Source organism: Garra rufa, chromosome 24 (assembly GCF_049309525.1).
Source record: "Garra rufa chromosome 24, GarRuf1.0, whole genome shotgun sequence".
NCBI classification, from domain to species: Eukaryota; Metazoa; Chordata; class Actinopteri; order Cypriniformes; family Cyprinidae; genus Garra; species Garra rufa.
In genome coordinates, this window is record NC_133384.1 from 39,150,591 (window position 1) to 39,168,346 (window position 17,756).

General features: G+C 33.3%; 1 protein-coding gene across 1 annotated transcript in view; it reads right to left on the minus strand.

Annotated features, from left to right (window-relative positions):
• The window catches only part of ptprma (protein tyrosine phosphatase receptor type Ma), a 154,477-nt gene that overhangs the window by 82,070 nt on the left and 54,651 nt on the right, over positions 1-17,756 (minus strand). The window contains exon 2 of the mRNA XM_073830665.1: positions 1,513-1,635. Coding sequence (XP_073686766.1) covers positions 1,513-1,635 — 123 coding nt within the window. The remainder of the gene's footprint in view (positions 1-1,512; positions 1,636-17,756) is intronic.

The window sequence follows — 17,756 nt, forward strand, 5'->3', positions numbered from 1 at the left end:
CAAAACTGATCGTTTTTGAAATTGCCAAGAATTTGTTTGAATCTACAATCCACTCTGGATGTCAAACGATTTGGCTTTAGTAAATATACACTGGTTTTTAAAGATGTTTCTTATGCTCATCAAGGCAATTTATTTGATCAAAAATACAGAAAAAAATCTGTTATATTCTGAAGTATTATTTCAATTTAAAATAACTGTTTTCTATGTGAATATATTTTAAAATCTAATTTATTCCTGTGATGCAAAGCTGAATTTTCAGCATCATTACTCCAGTCTTCAGTGTCACATGATCCTTCAGATATCATTCTAATATGCTGATTTATTGATTTATTATCAGTGTTGTTGAAAACAGTTGTGCCGCTTAACAAATCTCCTTTAACAAATAAAAAAGCATTCATTTAAAATAGAAATTTAGAACTTTTTTTAAAAGAAATGAATACTTTTATTCACCAAGGATGTGTTAAATTGATAAAAAGTGATAGCAAAGACTTACATTGTTAGAAAAGATTTATATTTTGAATAAATGCTGTTCTTTTTAACCATTTATTCATCAAGAATCCTGAAAAAATAATCACAGGTTCCAAAAAAATATTAAGCAGCACAACTGTTTTCAACATTGATAATAAATCAGCTTATTAGAATGATTTTTGAAGAATCACGTGACACTGAAATCTGAAGTAATGGCTGATAAAAATTCAGCTTTGCATAATTTACAAGAATAAATTACATTTTAAAATAAATTAATATAGAACACCATTGTTTTTAACTGTAATAATATTTAAAAAAAAAAAAAAATCAGTATTTTTGTATAAAGTAAATGCAGCCTTTATGAGCATCTAAAAATTCTTTAAAAGACTTATAAAATCTTTCTGATCCAAAACTTTTGAGCAGCAGTGTAAAAAAAAGAGAGGTATAAAAAGGTCTAAATAAGCAAATTAGGCCTTTTAAATGCAACTAAAATAAATAAATGACATTAAAAAAAGATAATAAAAGTGACAAAAAAAACTAGACAAAAACAGAAGAAATATAAAAAAATCTAATTCTAAATATTAAAAAAATAATAATAACATGATACTAGAGTAAATGCCTCCTGTACACATTTTTTTTTTCTCCTGAAGTACTTAAGTGTATCTCTCTCACTGGATTCTCCATTTCTGCAGAACAGATCAGTGGCGTTTTCACCTTCCCATTAAAATCCGTTAACGTGCCGCAGCAGGAGTCTGTCCGGCCGATGACACGACAGCGTTTATCAAAGCTGCCGCGCTGACGGCGACCCTGATCATATGCTGAAATAATGAATCAAAGAGACACACCGCTGTAGAAACTGAAGCCTCAAACTCCATTAAAATCCATCACTGAAACAGATCATCATGAATCAGGTCATTCATCACGACACCCAGCTCTAGACTACCTGATCCAGGATCAGCCGCTGCTCTGAGAGGACGCTGAGCTGCATGTTTGTGAATATAAACAAGCACACCTGGAGCTCACAAACACTGAAGACTGACTGACCTGACGGCACCCAGGGGTCTGATGAGGGTTTCTGCTTGGTGTTGATCTGCTCCCAGTCGAAGTCGTCATCTTTGCCTTGACTGTAGCCGCAGTCTGTGTAGGATTTCTCCAGGAGACAGTCTTCTGCAGAGAAAAGAGGAGAGATCAGTGATGTTTACAACCTCACAGTTACACACCAGTTTATAACAGCCATACTGGTTAATCAGAAGGTAATCTGAAATGTCCCGAGGGTCCCCCTCGAAAACGAGATGGAGCATCTCAAGGGGCTTTCCTCAATAAATAAATTCAAATACCAATAAATGCAAAAGGGGAAAATCTTCACTCTTATTAGGAAAATGCATTAATGTAATGAATGGAGCAAACTATAAATACAAATAAAAAGATTGCCACTGGTAAATAATGCATATATTTTAGGATTGTGTGTAATTGATAATTGATGAGAACTGATTGAGAATGCTTTATGAATTCAATTCCTGAGGCAGTAAACAGGATGCAGAATTACAATTTGAATTTGGATGTAATGAAGTAGAGTTTGCATTATCTGATTCTGATATATAAAATAAAAAGCAATGTTACACATGACAGTCTAGAAATGATGACTCAAAATCTTGCAAGTTTTGAAAACGTTTAAAAAAGTTTAGAGGTCTTATGAACTGGGATAGATGGATGTAAGGATGGACAGATAGAGGGACGGACGGAAGGATGGATGGATGGAACAAGGGAGGGATGGAGCAAAGTACGTATGAATGATAGATGGAACAAAGGATGATTGATGGATGGATGGATGAATGAATGGATGGACAATGGACGGATGGATGATAGATGAATGGAACAAAGGATGACAAAGTAATAGATGGATGGATGGATGGATGGATGGCTGACAGAATAATAGATGGATGCATGGATGGTTGGATGGACGGATGCTAGATGGATGAAACTAAGATGTAACAAAGGATGAATGAATGGACGGATGAATGAATGGATGGATGATAGATGGATGTAACAAAGGATGGATGGACAGACGGACTGATGGATGGATAGATGAGGCGATGATGGATGAATGGATGGAGGGAGGAACGGAGGGATGGATGGATGATGGATGGCAGAATAATGGATGAATGTATGTATGGATGGATGGATGGATGGATGGATGGATGGAAAGATGGACGGACGGATAAATGGACGAAAAGATGGATGGACGTATGGATGGATGATAGATTAATAAGATGGATGGATGGAAAGATGGACGGACGAAAGGATGGATGGATAGATAATATATGGATGGACGGATAGACGGATGAAATGATGAATGGATGGAAAGATGGACGGACAGATAGATGGACGAAAAGATGGATGGATGTATGGATGGATGATAGATGAATGGAACAATGGATAGATGGAAAGATGGACGGACTGATGGATGGATGGATGGAATAAAAAAATGCATGGATAAATGGATTCATGAATAGATGTACAGAATAATGGAAGGAAAAATCATGGATGGAAGTAGAGAATAATGGATGGATGGATAGGTAGTTCACTCACACTGAGTCTCATTCATTCAGTTTGTGTGAATAATAATTAAATCTGCTCAACATGTCAATTAATGTAACTCCAAACGGCCATAATCACTGCCAATCAAACACTCACTGCACACCCACAGAGAACAACATCACCGTCAGCAAACACTCATCCTCCACGAGTCGACCTGCAGCGAGACACAAACCCAACCAATGAACGCGCCGCTCTCGCTCATGTTCATCTGGAGCTACAAACACGAGCTCTGTTTACTTTAACGCCCAGGAGAGCAGCTCAGATCCACTCTCCTCAGTGTGACGCTCTGCCAATCCCAGACGCCAAAATCAACATCCTGGAAGGCAGAAACTAATTTCTCAGTGTCGAGATGTTTTCATGAAATTTCTGAGCATGAATCTCTTTTTTTTACCCATCTCTGCGATGCACACGCCTAGGAGCGGAGGATCGGGCTCAGAATAGGCCTGACTGAATTGTGTGAATTTATTTGGGGCCGTCTCAGTCGGGTGTGAGCGTAATGACTGAGGTGTGAGCGCCGCGTCTCTCGTGTTTCTGCGTCTCTCATGTCTGCTCTTTTATTTTGACAGCACGCAACATTTTCCGCTCCCTGATGTGAAAAGGAGACGCCGCATTTTACATGATCAACTACATTTCGTGAACAAACAGCTGGCGGTTTCTGGCATCAAGTGAGACGCGCTTCGTTTGGTTCGGGGATTCCCTTGATCTGGGAGCGTGTCGCTGTCAGGATGAGTTCAGATTAGACGAGTCGTGTTAGCGCACGCTCTCGCGCCCAACATCGTGACATCTCTGACTCAGTTCCTGCATTAAAGCACATCAGCAGCAACACCGCAGTCATGGGTTCCATTCACACGCTGATCAAACGCACAGCTTGAACTCGTCTGCCAAATGAAAACTAATACATATACGTTCCCTGCTAAGTTTCCTGGTTCTCAGATGTTACTCCTGACCAAAAAAAGACTGTGATATCAGCTGTGTCTCCACTAGAGCTCCAATCAGGAATACAATGAAAGCTGTCAAGAACATGTGGGTAGTTCTTGGGTGATGCTTTTTTTTTTTTTGGTAAAAGTCAATTTTTGTAGAAAATATAAAGGGTCGATTTAAAATCAGGATATGGTGTCAGAGGACATGGTTTTCAAAATCAAAATATATCAAGTTCCTACGCTTTCTATTGTTATCTATCTATCTATCTATCTATCTATCTATCTATCTATCTATCTATCTATCTATCTATCTATCTATCTATCAATCTATCCATCCATCCATCATTCTACTGTTCTATCGATCGATCTATCATCTATCCATCTGCCATTCTATCCATCCATCCATCCATCGTTCTACTGTTCTATCGATAGATCTATCATTCTATCCATCTATCCATCATTCTACTGTTCTATCGATCGATCTATCATCTATCCATCTGCCATTCTATCTATCCATCCATCCATCGTTCTACTGTTCTATCAATCGATCTATCATTCTATCAATCTATCCATCCATCCATCCATCCATCCATCCATCGTTCTACTGTTCTATCGATAGATCTATCATTCTATCCATCTATTGTTCTACAGTTCCATCATTCTATCCCTCTATCCATCCTATCAATCTATCCATCTATCCATCTATCCATCCATCATTCTACTGTTCTATCGATCGATCTATCAATCTATCCATCTATCCATCTGCCATTCTATCTATCCATCCATCCATCGTTCTACTGTTCTATCGATAGATCTATCATTCTATCCATCTATTGTTCTACAGTTCCATCATTCTATCCCTCTATCCATCCTATCAATCTATCCATCTATCCATCTATCCATCTATCCATCCATCATTCTACTGTTCTATCGATCGATCTATCAATCTATCCATCTATCCATCTGCCATTCTATCTATCCATCCATCCATCGTTCTACTGTTCTATCAATCGATCTATCATTCTATCCATCTATCCATCCATCCATCCATCCATCCATCGTTCTACTGTTCTATCGATCGATCTATCATTCTATCCATCTATCCATCCATCCATCCATCCATCGTTCTACTGTTCTATCAATCGATCTATCATTCTATCCATCTATCCATCCATCCATCCATCGTTCTACTGTTCTATCGATCGATCTATCATTCTATCCATCTATCCATCCATCCATCGTTCTACTGTTCTATCAATCGATCTATCATTCTATCCATCTATCCATCCATCCATCCATCCATCCATCCATCGTTCTACTGTTCTATCGATCGATCTATTATTCTATCCATCTATCCATCTATTGTTCTACAGTTCTATCATTCTATCCCTCTATCCATCTATCTATCTTTCTACCGTTCTATCTATCGAGCTATCATTCTGTCTTGTGACATTGCAGAAGCTTATCGAAACAATGCCACAGCGAATGCGTGCCGTAATCAAAGCTAAAGGCAGTCCAACGAAATATTAGAGTGTATGACCTTTTTTTTTGGTGGCGACTTTTTTTTGGCCAGGCAGTGTATATTTACATAAGCAAAATATATTTATTCACCTATTTGAACAGTGCAAAGTCTCAAACACAGTTCTACTTATATGGTAACTAATTGTGATCATCAGGGGAAACAATTAGTAATTAGTATTTCTTGATTGAAAGCTCTTGCAGCAATTTGTAACTTACAAATGACCAGACAACAATCAGTCAAGTTGAAAATCCATGGACATAATGAGTGATTCATTGATTAAACATTAAGATTAGTTGAATTAAATGACAGACATATTAAACTGAATGATAAGAGATGCAAATCAAAAATTTGATAGTGATAACATTATGAAAGGCAGTTACTGTGAACGAAACATTTATTTAGATGAAACACTTATTTTGTGTAGTGAAAAGGATATTTTGTGATTGTGTATTGTACTAACACAATTGAAAATATGCTGAAATGTTAGAAAAAAAGTGCACTTTTGATGATCTGTTTTGATATAAGTACTAAGAGTTTTGAAAATGTACCAATTGCTTGTGAAAACTGCGCCAAACCAATTAAAAAAAACTGTAAGTGTTGTTAAAGTAAACAGAAGGACATTTTGGGGTCAAAGTGTTTACAAGTCACAATATGTTTTTTTTTTTCCAGATTTGAGAAATGCATGTTTCCGTGAGTCAGTGTTTAGTTTATGCTAAGGTTTTAAGTTTACAAAACTCCCTTTTGCTGTCCGAAAGGCATTCGATTAGCTCATCTGTGCAAACACTCCCACAATGCCGCTGCGCTGGAGGCTCAGCGTATCTAGACAGAGTCCAGACGTCTGCGTCGTCTTATTAACTTTGACACCAAAACTGTTGCCACAGGCCCGATGGCACGTCAATACTCCAGTGGAAGCCACCGCTAAACAGCGAGCGACACACAGATGTCTGATATGAGCTCACCTTTGCACACAAACAGAGAAAAGCCTGCGCTGTTGCTTTAATTGATGCTGAGCAAACACTTCATTCCCTACGATAGATAGACGATAGATGGATGGATGGATAGTAGGTAGACAATAGATATATGAATGAATGAATGAACAAAAGGATGGATGGACGGACGGACGGATGGATAGATAGATAGATGGATAGATGGATAATGAGACCTAGACAGACGAATGAATGAATGAATGAATGAATGATAGATGAATGAATGAATGAATGAATGACAGATAGATAGACAAATGATTAATTGATAGATAGACAAACAAATGATAAACCGATGAATGAATGACAGACAAATGAATGAATGAATGAATGAATGAAAGATAGATAGATAGATGATAGATGGGTAGATGGATAGATAGATAATGAGAGATAGACAGACGAATGACTGACAAATGAATGAATGAATGAATGATAGACAGATACAGATGAATGAATGACAGATGAATTAATAAATGGATAGATTAATGACAGAATGAATGAATGACAGAATGAATGACAGACGAATGAATGATAGATAGATGAATGAATGAATGATAGATAGAAGAATGAATGAATGAATGATAGATAGACACAAACAAATGATAAACAGATGAATGAATGACAGACAAATGAATGAATGACAGACAGATAGATATATGGATAGATCAATGAATGAATGAATGAATGAATGAATGAAAGATATAGGAATGAATGAATGAATGATAGATAGATAGATGAATGAATGACAGACGAATGAATGATAGATAGATGAATGATAGATAGACGAATGAATGAATGAATGATAGATGAATGAATGAATGAATGAATGATAGACAGACAAATGATAGATAGATAGATAGATAGATAGATAGATAGATAGATAGATAGATAGATATACAGATGAATGAATGAATGATAGACAGAGGAATGAATGAATGATATAGGAATGAATGAATGATAGCTAGACAGACAGACAGACAGACAGACAGATGAATGAATGACAGACAAATGAATGATAGATAGATAGATGAATGAATGATAGATAGACGAATTAATGAATGATAAATGAATGAATGAATGAATGATAGATATACAGACAAATGACAGACAAATGATAGATAGATAGATAGATATACAGATGAATGAATGAATGATAGACGAATGAATGAATGAATGATAGATGAATGAATGAATGAATGATAGACAGACAAATGATAGATAGATAGATAGATAGATAGATATATAGATGAATGAATGAATGATAGACAGAGGAATGAATGAATGAATGATAGCTAGACAGACAGACAGACAGACAGACAGATGAATGAATGACAGATGAATGAATGATAGATAGACAAATGACAGACAAATGATAGATAGATAGATATACAGATGAATGAATGAAAGCTAGACAGACAGACAGACAGACAGATAGATAGATAGATAGAGTTGGCCAACTGATTCCTTAACTAAAGTATAATACCTCTTAAAATATACTGAATTATTCACTGAGTTGACATGAAAGCGCGTTCTCTCGTCCCGCGATCGATGCGCTCGTCTCCAGACTCTTTATTCTCTCCAAAGAAAAAACAGCAGCAAAACAAAACAAAGCAACACCAACTGGTACAAAATTTATGTTTTCAATATTTGAGCAGGGCTCTCGTGTCTTTTAAGTCCAGACATGTGCTGCATCTTTTACACTTTCAGACGGTGAATGACGCTTCTTCACAAGCGGATTACAGCAGCACGTCACTCTTGTATTTTTAATCAGAAAAAACGGACCAAAGACCTGCGGCGCTGTGAGGAGGCAAAGACGTCACTCTCACATATGTCTGGTAACTCATATACCGTCGTCTAGAATGCGCAAGCTTTTCATTTCTTGATATTTTTGAGGGTAATATCAAGGTGAAAGTCATCATATCTTGCGTAGTTTAGACCCAGCTCCCAACCCAACTTTGAGAATAGATTAACAGCGATATTTTATCACCCGATAAGAGTCTCATGTTAATGCAGCACGTTAACGCCGATAACGGCCCACCACTAAAAATAATACAATAAAAATAACAAAACCAACAAAACTGATCAAATTAAAAATAATAATAAAGAAGACAAAAAATATAAAATCTAAAAAAAAAAAAATCATATAAAATAAAAATGAAATGAAAAAAACTAAACTGCTAAAATGTAATGAAAACCAAAAATTAAACTTTTTTTGGTTTACTTATTAAAAAACTATAAATACATTAAAAAAAAAAATAAAACTAATAAAAGACAAAAAAAAACTGAATTACTAAACTAAAACTAAGCAAAAATATAAAATCTAAAAATATATAATAATAATAATAATAATAATAATATAAAATAAAAAAAGACAAATACACAACTAAACTGCTAAAATTTAAACTTAAATTAATATAAAAAAACTAAAACTAAAAAAATGTAATTCTAAAAACTATAATAAATAAAATTATAAAATACAAATAACAAAAAAAAATTGATTTTTCTTCATTATAAAGAAAACCCCAAAAAATCTAAAAAATATAATTAACAATATGAAATAAAAATGACAAAAACACAACTAATTTTGCAAAAAAAAAATTGTTTACTTGAAGTACTAAAATAAACTAAAAACTCAAAAACTAAACCCATTAAAAAACAAAGAAAAAAGAAATACAACTAATAAAAATGACAAACACAACTAAATTTGCTAAGATTTGTACTAAAATTATAAAAAAATATATAAACAATAAAAAATAAAATAAAAATAACCAACAAAACTGATACAATTAATAATAATAATAATAATAATAATAATAATAAAGAAAAACAAAAATGTAATAAAAACAAAAATCTAAAAAATAAAATGATATATACAGAAAACTATAAATAAATAAAAAAATCTAAAAACTGTAATACATAAAATAAAATAAAAAACAACAAAACTGATACAATGTGTAAAGAAATGATAAAGAGAACCAAAAAAGTGAAAAAAAAAACTATAACATATAATAATATAAAATAAAAAAAGACAAAAACACAACAATGGCGACAAAACTACTAATATTTTTACTCAAATTTAAATGAAAACAGAAAATACCAAACTCCAACACTATAGCAGTATCTCAGTGGCAGTGAAGTAACGGTGCGTTGTGTTCTTGCTGTTTTTCTCTCTGCAGTGACGGCGAGCACAAAAGCAATCTGCTGTAATTCTGCTGCTGCGGCGGTGGATCGTTCAGCTTTGCTGCTGTGAGACTGACAGACCCATTCCAGCCTCACAGACACCATCAACATCAGACACAAAACCAGCTCAATGCCACTCCACACATCTCCATCTGACTCAACATCAGTCACTGAGGATATCATTTTTTAGATATTAGCTTTTATTTTAAAATAAAAAATTACATAAGTGTAATACAGCTTTAAATTGTTGTTGTTTTTCAAAAATATATATTTTAAAGTTTTCTCTTTAATTTATTTGCATTTTTGTTTTTGTCTTTCTTAAAAACAAACAAATATCATACATTTTCTCTTTCTTTTTTGAAACCTTAAAAGTACACTTTACTTACATTTAATGAGCTTTCTATGGACATGAAATCACTTTTGTAAATTTCTTTTGACATAGTCATATTGTATCATTTTCATTTTAATTTTAGTTAAAATTATAAAATTTTATGTTTTTGTATTTTTTATTGTCTACAGTAGTTTTAGTTATTTTAAAACAAACAAATGAAAAAAATATATGAAATAAAGTAGTTTTAAATTTTAAATAGCTTATTTCAGTCATTTTGTATATTTTATTTCACTTCAGTTAACATTCATTTCAAATAAAAAAAATGTTTAAATGGTTTTTAGTAAAAAAAAATTTAAATGAAAAGAAAACCAAAAATGTGACTTTAAAAAACAACAACATTAAAAACATTAAATAAACATAAAAAATACTTCTAATAAAAATGACAAAAACAAAATTAAATTACTAAAACTTTAAAATTACAATGAAAACAAAAAATATAAATCTAAAAAATATTATAAATAAAATAATAAAATAAAAATAACAAAACTGATCTTTTTTAAATTATAAAAACCAAATAAAATAAAAACCAAAAATATAAAATCTAAAAAAATATATATAATATAATATAAAATAAAAATGACAAAAACACACAACTAAACTGCTAAACTGTAATGAAAACCAAAAAATGTTTTTTTGTTTACTTGAAGGACAAAAATAGCAAACTAAAAACTATAAACAAATAAAAAAGAAGCACCACTAATAAAAATGACAAAAACACATGACCAAATTACCAAAACTTTAACTAAAATTAATTAAAAAAAAAAAAAAACTAATCTAAAAACTATAATAAATAAAATAATAAAATTTAAATAATTTTAAAACAAACAAAAATGAGAAAATATATGAAAATTAGCTATTTCCGCCAACGTTTTGTATATTTCATTTCAAATATTTTTTTAAATTAAATAATATATACATTTTTTATTTTTCAAAAAAAACGGAAAAAAAAAATATATATATAACTTTAAAAAAAAACTATAAACACACAAGAAATACAACTTATAAAAGATTACAAAAACTAAATTACTAAAACTTTATCTAACATTAAAAAAAATTATAAAAACCAAGAATAAAAAATCTAAAAAATATAATAAAATAATAAAATAAAAATTAAAAAAAAAAAAAAAAAAAGAAAACCAAAAATCGAAAAACAATGAATTAATATGCAAATATAACGACTACAGACATAAATGCATGGACTCATTGACTAGTTGATTTTTTTTTTTTTTTACATCTTGTAGCACTACATAAAAAGATTCAGACACAAAAATGAGAAAAAGCCAGCGATGCCCTGGAGAGAGTCAGATCAGTGCAGGTATTGATGCATTTACAGCTCCACATCGGCCAAAAACCTGCATCTCCTGCTCGATAGATGAAGTAATAACTCCTGCTCGGAAGAGGCACAGTTTCCCTCGACAGCTTCCATCATCCAATCAGAGCAAACTAGAGACAAAAGCACCCGAAAACAGGAGAAACGCTGCCGCTAAACCTCCACAATCACAAACCTGCCATCTCTGAAACCAAGCCTGCCGTGCCGAACACTAATGGCTCTTAATTGACAGCCAGAAGATCAAAGCAGCCGTGGATCAGACGCGCCGGCCGCCCGCTCACGGATTTTCATTATCCACAAATAATTTGGAAGAAAAGCCCAGCAGATCTTGAGCGTGTGATCACAGGTCGGACACGGAACCGGATCAGGAGCTAAACCGGCTTGACCTTCTGCTGCGGTTGGTCTGAGCGATCCTCAGAGACTCAACATTCTCTCAGATATATTATTCAGCTCACATTAATAATTGGTGAAATTAATCTTGTGCAATTTGTAAGTAACGTCCATTTTGCAAACATTTGCTCTAAATGGCATGAATATCTAGATACAAACCACTACATGCTCACATAGCAAGTTTGTTTCATTTATCTGTTATTAGATGTTTTGTTTAATGGAGATTTCTTACAAAATACAAAACATGTATAAAAACTATTATTATAAAATGTATAAAATATATAATAAAAATAAAAGCAATGAAAAATAATCAAATCATAAAAATGTAAAATTAAAATACATAAATTATTGTAAAATGAAACTAATCTAAATAAAACATACTAAAAATGAATTCATAAATCATAAAAATATTTTTTTAAATAAAAAATCAAATGGGAAAATCACTAAAATTTAATAATAAAAAAATAGTATAGATAGATAAATAATAAAATAGTAATACAAATAAAATAATAAAAAAATAAAATCTAATCTAAACACTAAAATAAATAACATGGTAAAATAAAAAAATAACAAAAAGCAACAAAACTGAATTTAAAAAAAAGTAATGAAAACCATAAATATAAAATCTAAAAATATAATAAATAATAATATAAAATTTAATATAAATGACAAAAGCACAAAACTAAACTGCTAAAATTTTAACTATTATTATTATTAAAAAAAATCTACAGCGTTATTAGTCTTTGAGTATATTATAATATATTATATATTTTTTTATAAAAATTAAATAATAAAAATAGCAAAGATAGTAGATTTAAAAGTGAATAAGTATTTTAGCTGAAAGTGGTTTGTAGGACACATGATTATTCATTTTAAATATTAAATAAAATGTTTTAAATAATTACTAAAAATAGGAAACATTAAAATAAAAAAATAATAAAATAAATATTTTTTTAAATACAAACATGAATATTATTAATAAATATAAATATATTGCTCCTTATTGAAACATTTACTGTGAATACAGAAGTAGCATTATTTACTTGTAAATAAGAAACGTTACAATAAAAAATATTACTAAGAAAATAAATATTTTATTTAAAAAATTAAATATTATATTACTAGAAATTAAAATAAATCATTTTCAAATATTTAAAACATTTAAATATTATTTTAAAATATTGATACATCACTCTTTGCTGAAACTTTTAATTGTGAATACAAAAGTAGCATATTCATTTGTTAAAAATGTGAAATATTAAACATCAAATGATACTAAATATAAAAAAAGTATATCATATTTAAACATTAAACATGCTATTATTGCAGTGCATTAGAGATCTGAGAACATCTTAACCTAAATAATTGGTTTCTAAAGGAGAATTTGAACGTGTTTGTTTTAGCATTAACATTTCACGAATATCTAACTGTAACACTGTGTTTCTGTCTATATTAGTTTCTGTTTCATATCTGGAGTTTGGCTCTGATATGAATGTTTTTGAAAAGCCCCGTAAGACCAGAACTATGCAGAACTGTGCTGAACTATAATGGGACGCGTTGGACTCGTACCAAAGACAACATGCATGCTAATATTGGGATCATTCTGCATTCAAATATTCCAAAAATCAACTGAGAGAATATTTCAGTCTTGTTCAAGAGAAAATGTTTCTGCAAATCAGCATAATAGAATGATTTCTGAAGTATCATGTGACACTAAAGACTGGAGTAATGATGCTGAAAATTCAGCTGCGCATCACAGAAATAAATTAAATTTTACCAGATATTCACAGAGAAAACAGCTGTTTTAAATTGTAATAATATATCACATTTTACAGTATTTTTGATTACATGCTGCCTTAAAATTAAAAAAATAAATCAGTATATTAGAATGATTTCTGGAGGATCATGTGGCACTGAAGACTGGAGTAATGATGCTGAAATTTCAGCTTTGTATCACAGAAATAAATTACATTTTACCAGATATTCACAGAGAAAACAGCTGTTTTAAATTGTAATAATATATCACATTTTACAGTATTTTTGATTACATGCTGCCTTAAAATTAAAAAAATAAATCAGTATATTAGAATGATTTCTGGAGGATCATGTGGCACTGAAGACTGGAGTAATGATGCTGAAAATTCAGCTTTGCATCACAGAAATAAATTATATTTTAACACGTATTTACAGAGCAAACAGCTGTTTTAAATTGTAATAATATATCACATTTTACAGCATTTTTAATGAAATAAATGCAGCCTTAAAGACTAAAAAATAAATCAGCATATTAGAATGAATTCTGGAGGATCATGTGGCACTGAAGACTGGAGTAATGATGCTGAAATTTCAGCTTTGTATCACAGAAATAAATTACATTTTACCAGATATTCACAGAGAAAACAGCTGTTTTAAATTGTAATAATATATCACATTTTACAGTATTTTTGATTACATGCTGCCTTAAAATTAAAAAAATAAATCAGTATATTAGAATGATTTCTGGAGGATCATGTGGCACTGAAGACTGGAGTAATGGTGCTGAAAATTCAGCTTTGCATCACAGAAATAAATTATATTTTAACACATATTTACAGAGCAAACAGCTGTTTTAGATTATAATAATATTTCACATTTTTACTGCATTTTTGATGAAATAAACGCAACCTTAGTGAGCAGAAGAGATCTTAAGAAATCTTAATTAATCCAAGATTTTGACGGGTAGTGCATATTATGTTCACCAGTCTTTGATAAGTTAGTAATTAAATGACAGTAATTAATTAAGCAAGATAAAACACTTATTATTTCCATTTTAAGTTTTCATGTAATGCACAGAAATGGATCCGTTCAGTAGTGTGCTTGATCTAGTTCACTAATATAGAGAACATGCCGCTTTTTAAACCTCATCAAGATTTACATCAACAACAGCAGCCTCGAAAAAGCCCTAGATGTTTGTCTTGCATAATTAAATGAAAATTAAAATGATTAAAAGTAATTAAAATGTTTGTGCTAAATAATTAAAAAAAAAACAATCGGCTCTTTTGAAGCCCCGAAGAAGTGGAAGTTTCCTTCAGAACACTAGAAAGCTCATTAGTGTTGTTGTTTACCTTCTCCATTCTCGAGATCAAACGGGGAACGCAGCGGTTTCTGGAGCGCCGGTTATTCCGCAGAGTCCTCGCTGCTGGCAGCTTTGGACAAATTGGGCCTAATTCGAGGAATCGGTACGAGGAGAGTGGCTCCCCCCGGCCCCGGCTTTGGTTGGCTCCGGCGGCCCGCTGACTCCGGTGGGTTTGCTTTGATGGAAGGGCTCACTGCCTCAGGTGGGAGGGGGAGATTGAGCTCTTTCTTCAGCAGGAAGGTCAGGGAAAGCGGCGTCTCTTTCTCTCTCGGACCCGTCGGTCTCGCGGCTGCCCGCGGCTAATCGAATGAGAACGGGCCAGGAATAAATCATCTCTGGAGCGTCCTGATATCGAGCTGCTGCCGCGAAGTGAATCAGTCCAGACAAAAATAAACATCCATCATGCCTCTCTCTGGCAGAACCACCGGGCAGCCGGGGCGGCAGGAAGCGCAGCCGCGTTGGTGGTACGTGTTGATTTGTATGGGCCTGTTTGTTGCACCGTGCACAATAAAAGAGCGCAGTAGACATGTGTGAGCCAGGGCGCTTAACTCGGCCTTTATCCAAACTTTTTAATGTGCAATCGAAAGTAAAAAATGTAAAAGTGTTGCCAAAAATTGCAATAATTTTACAAATCAAGTATAAAAATAAAATACTATAAATACTATACTATTAGAAATATAAAGTGTTTCAAAATTAACATTTAAATATTACTTTATAATATGAGAGATTAAATTATTTATACATTAAATGTTATTTTAAAAGTACTAAATGTTATATTATTAGAAATATAAAACATTTTAAAATATTCAAATATGATTGTCCTTTATTGAATCTTTTTACTGTGATAACAAATATAACATTAATATATTAAAAATAAATTATTAAAATATTTATACAAATGTATTTTTATAAAAAATGTTATTTTAAATGACTAAATATTACATTATTAGAAATTTAAAAAAAAATTGCTGATAAAAAAAATTACCAATATTTTTAAAACAGTTTTTTTTTCTTTATTTTAAATTAATCTATTATCGCCCTTTATTGAAACTTTTTACTGTGAATATAAAAGTAGCAGAATTGTTTGTATAATGTCAAATGACATTTAAATATTAAAAATAAAATATAATTTATTTAAATAAAGAATAAATATTGTTACAAGTTTTAAACATCCAAAAAGTATAAATTATGGTGTCTTAAAAATAGTTAGGGCATCTGGGTTGCTATGAAGTTTCTACCAGTGTGTGAGTGGTTGCAATGAGGTTCCTAGGACTTAGTTGTTGCTAAGGTGTTCTGGGTGGTTCCAAGGAGGTTGCTAGGTGGTCTGGCCAGTTGCTAGGGGGGGTCACTAGGGCATCTGCTATAAAGTTGCTATGGGGGTCTGGGTGGCTGCCAGGAGGTTGCTAGGAGGTTCCTAGGTTGTCTGGTTGTTCGCTGTGTGTAGCTAACATGTTCTGGGTGGTTGCTAGGGTGTCTGGGTGGTAGCTACAAAGTTGCTATGGGGCTCTGAATGATTGCTAAGAGGTTTCTAGGGCTTGCGTGTTGCTTAGGTGTTCTGAGTGGTTGCTAGAAGGTTGTTAGAGGGGTCTTGGTTGTTGCTAAGGGGTTGCTATAGGAGTCTGAGTGGTTGCTAGGGCTTGCATGTTGCTAAGGACTTCTGGGTGGTTGCTAGGTGGTTGTTGGAAGGGTATGGGTGGTTGCTAGGGCTTGGGTGTTGCTAAGGTGTTCAGAGGGGTTGCTAAGGCTTGGGTGTTGCTAAGGTGTTATTTGTGGTTGCTAGGGCTTGGGTGATGCTAAAGTGTTTTGGGTGGTTGCTAGGGGCTTGCGTGTTGCTAAGGTTTTCTGGGTGGTTGCTAGGACTTGGGTGTTGCTAAGGTGTTCTGGGTGGTTGCTAGGGCTTGGGTGTTGCTAAGGTGTTCAGAGGGGTGGCTAAGGCTTGGGTGTTGCTAAGGTGTTATTTGTGGTTGCTAGGGCTTGGGTGATGCTAAAGTGTTTTGGGTGGTTGCTAGGGGCTTGCGTGTTGCTAAGGTTTTCTGGGTGGTTGCTAGGACTTGGGTGTTGCTAAGGTGTTCTGGGTGGTTGCTAGGGTTTGGGTGTTGCTAAGGTGTTCTGGGTGGTTGCTAGGGGGTTGTTAGGGCTTGGGTGCTGCTAAGGTGTTCTGGGTGGTTGCTAGGGCTTGGGTGTTGATAAGGTGTTCTGGGTGGTTGCTAGGGGGTTGTTAGAGCTTGGGTGTTGTTAAGGTGTTCTGGGTGGTTGCTAAGGTGTTCTGGGTGATTGCTAGGGCTTGGGTGTTGCTATGGTGTTCTTGGTGGTTGCAGTTTCAAATTTTAAAAAATTTAATTTTAAGGATTGATTAGAAATACTAAACAAATTGTTAATGAAATTGTCAAGAAAATAGATTTAAGTACAGTTGAAATCGGAACCATATTGGTTAAATTGTTTATGATCTTCATTCATGTTTTAATGAAAGCTGTATGTGAAACCAACAATTAGTTTGTATTTGGACTCATTTGAGTATGCAGTATGTATATTATCCTCCCTAGTGATTTCATATATTAGTTTGTCTACCGCCACTCCTCATTTCTGTCTGTGTTTCTCGTATCAATAATAATCAGTTGCTGAAAGTTGTCCTGAAGCTAAAGTGCGTCGGTTCAGTGTTTCCTCCTCCGCTCGCTAACCTCTCTGATGTATAAGTTGGTCTCGCTCCTTTGAGACGCTCTTCACGCAGCTGCCGGAGAGGAGCGACACGAGGTCTCCTACCTCCTCACATCTCGTCCGTCTCGATGCGCAACGATGTTGAGACTCCGGCAAACACCCACAGGCCGACGGCAGCGGAGCGAATGCAAGCCAACGCGAGCG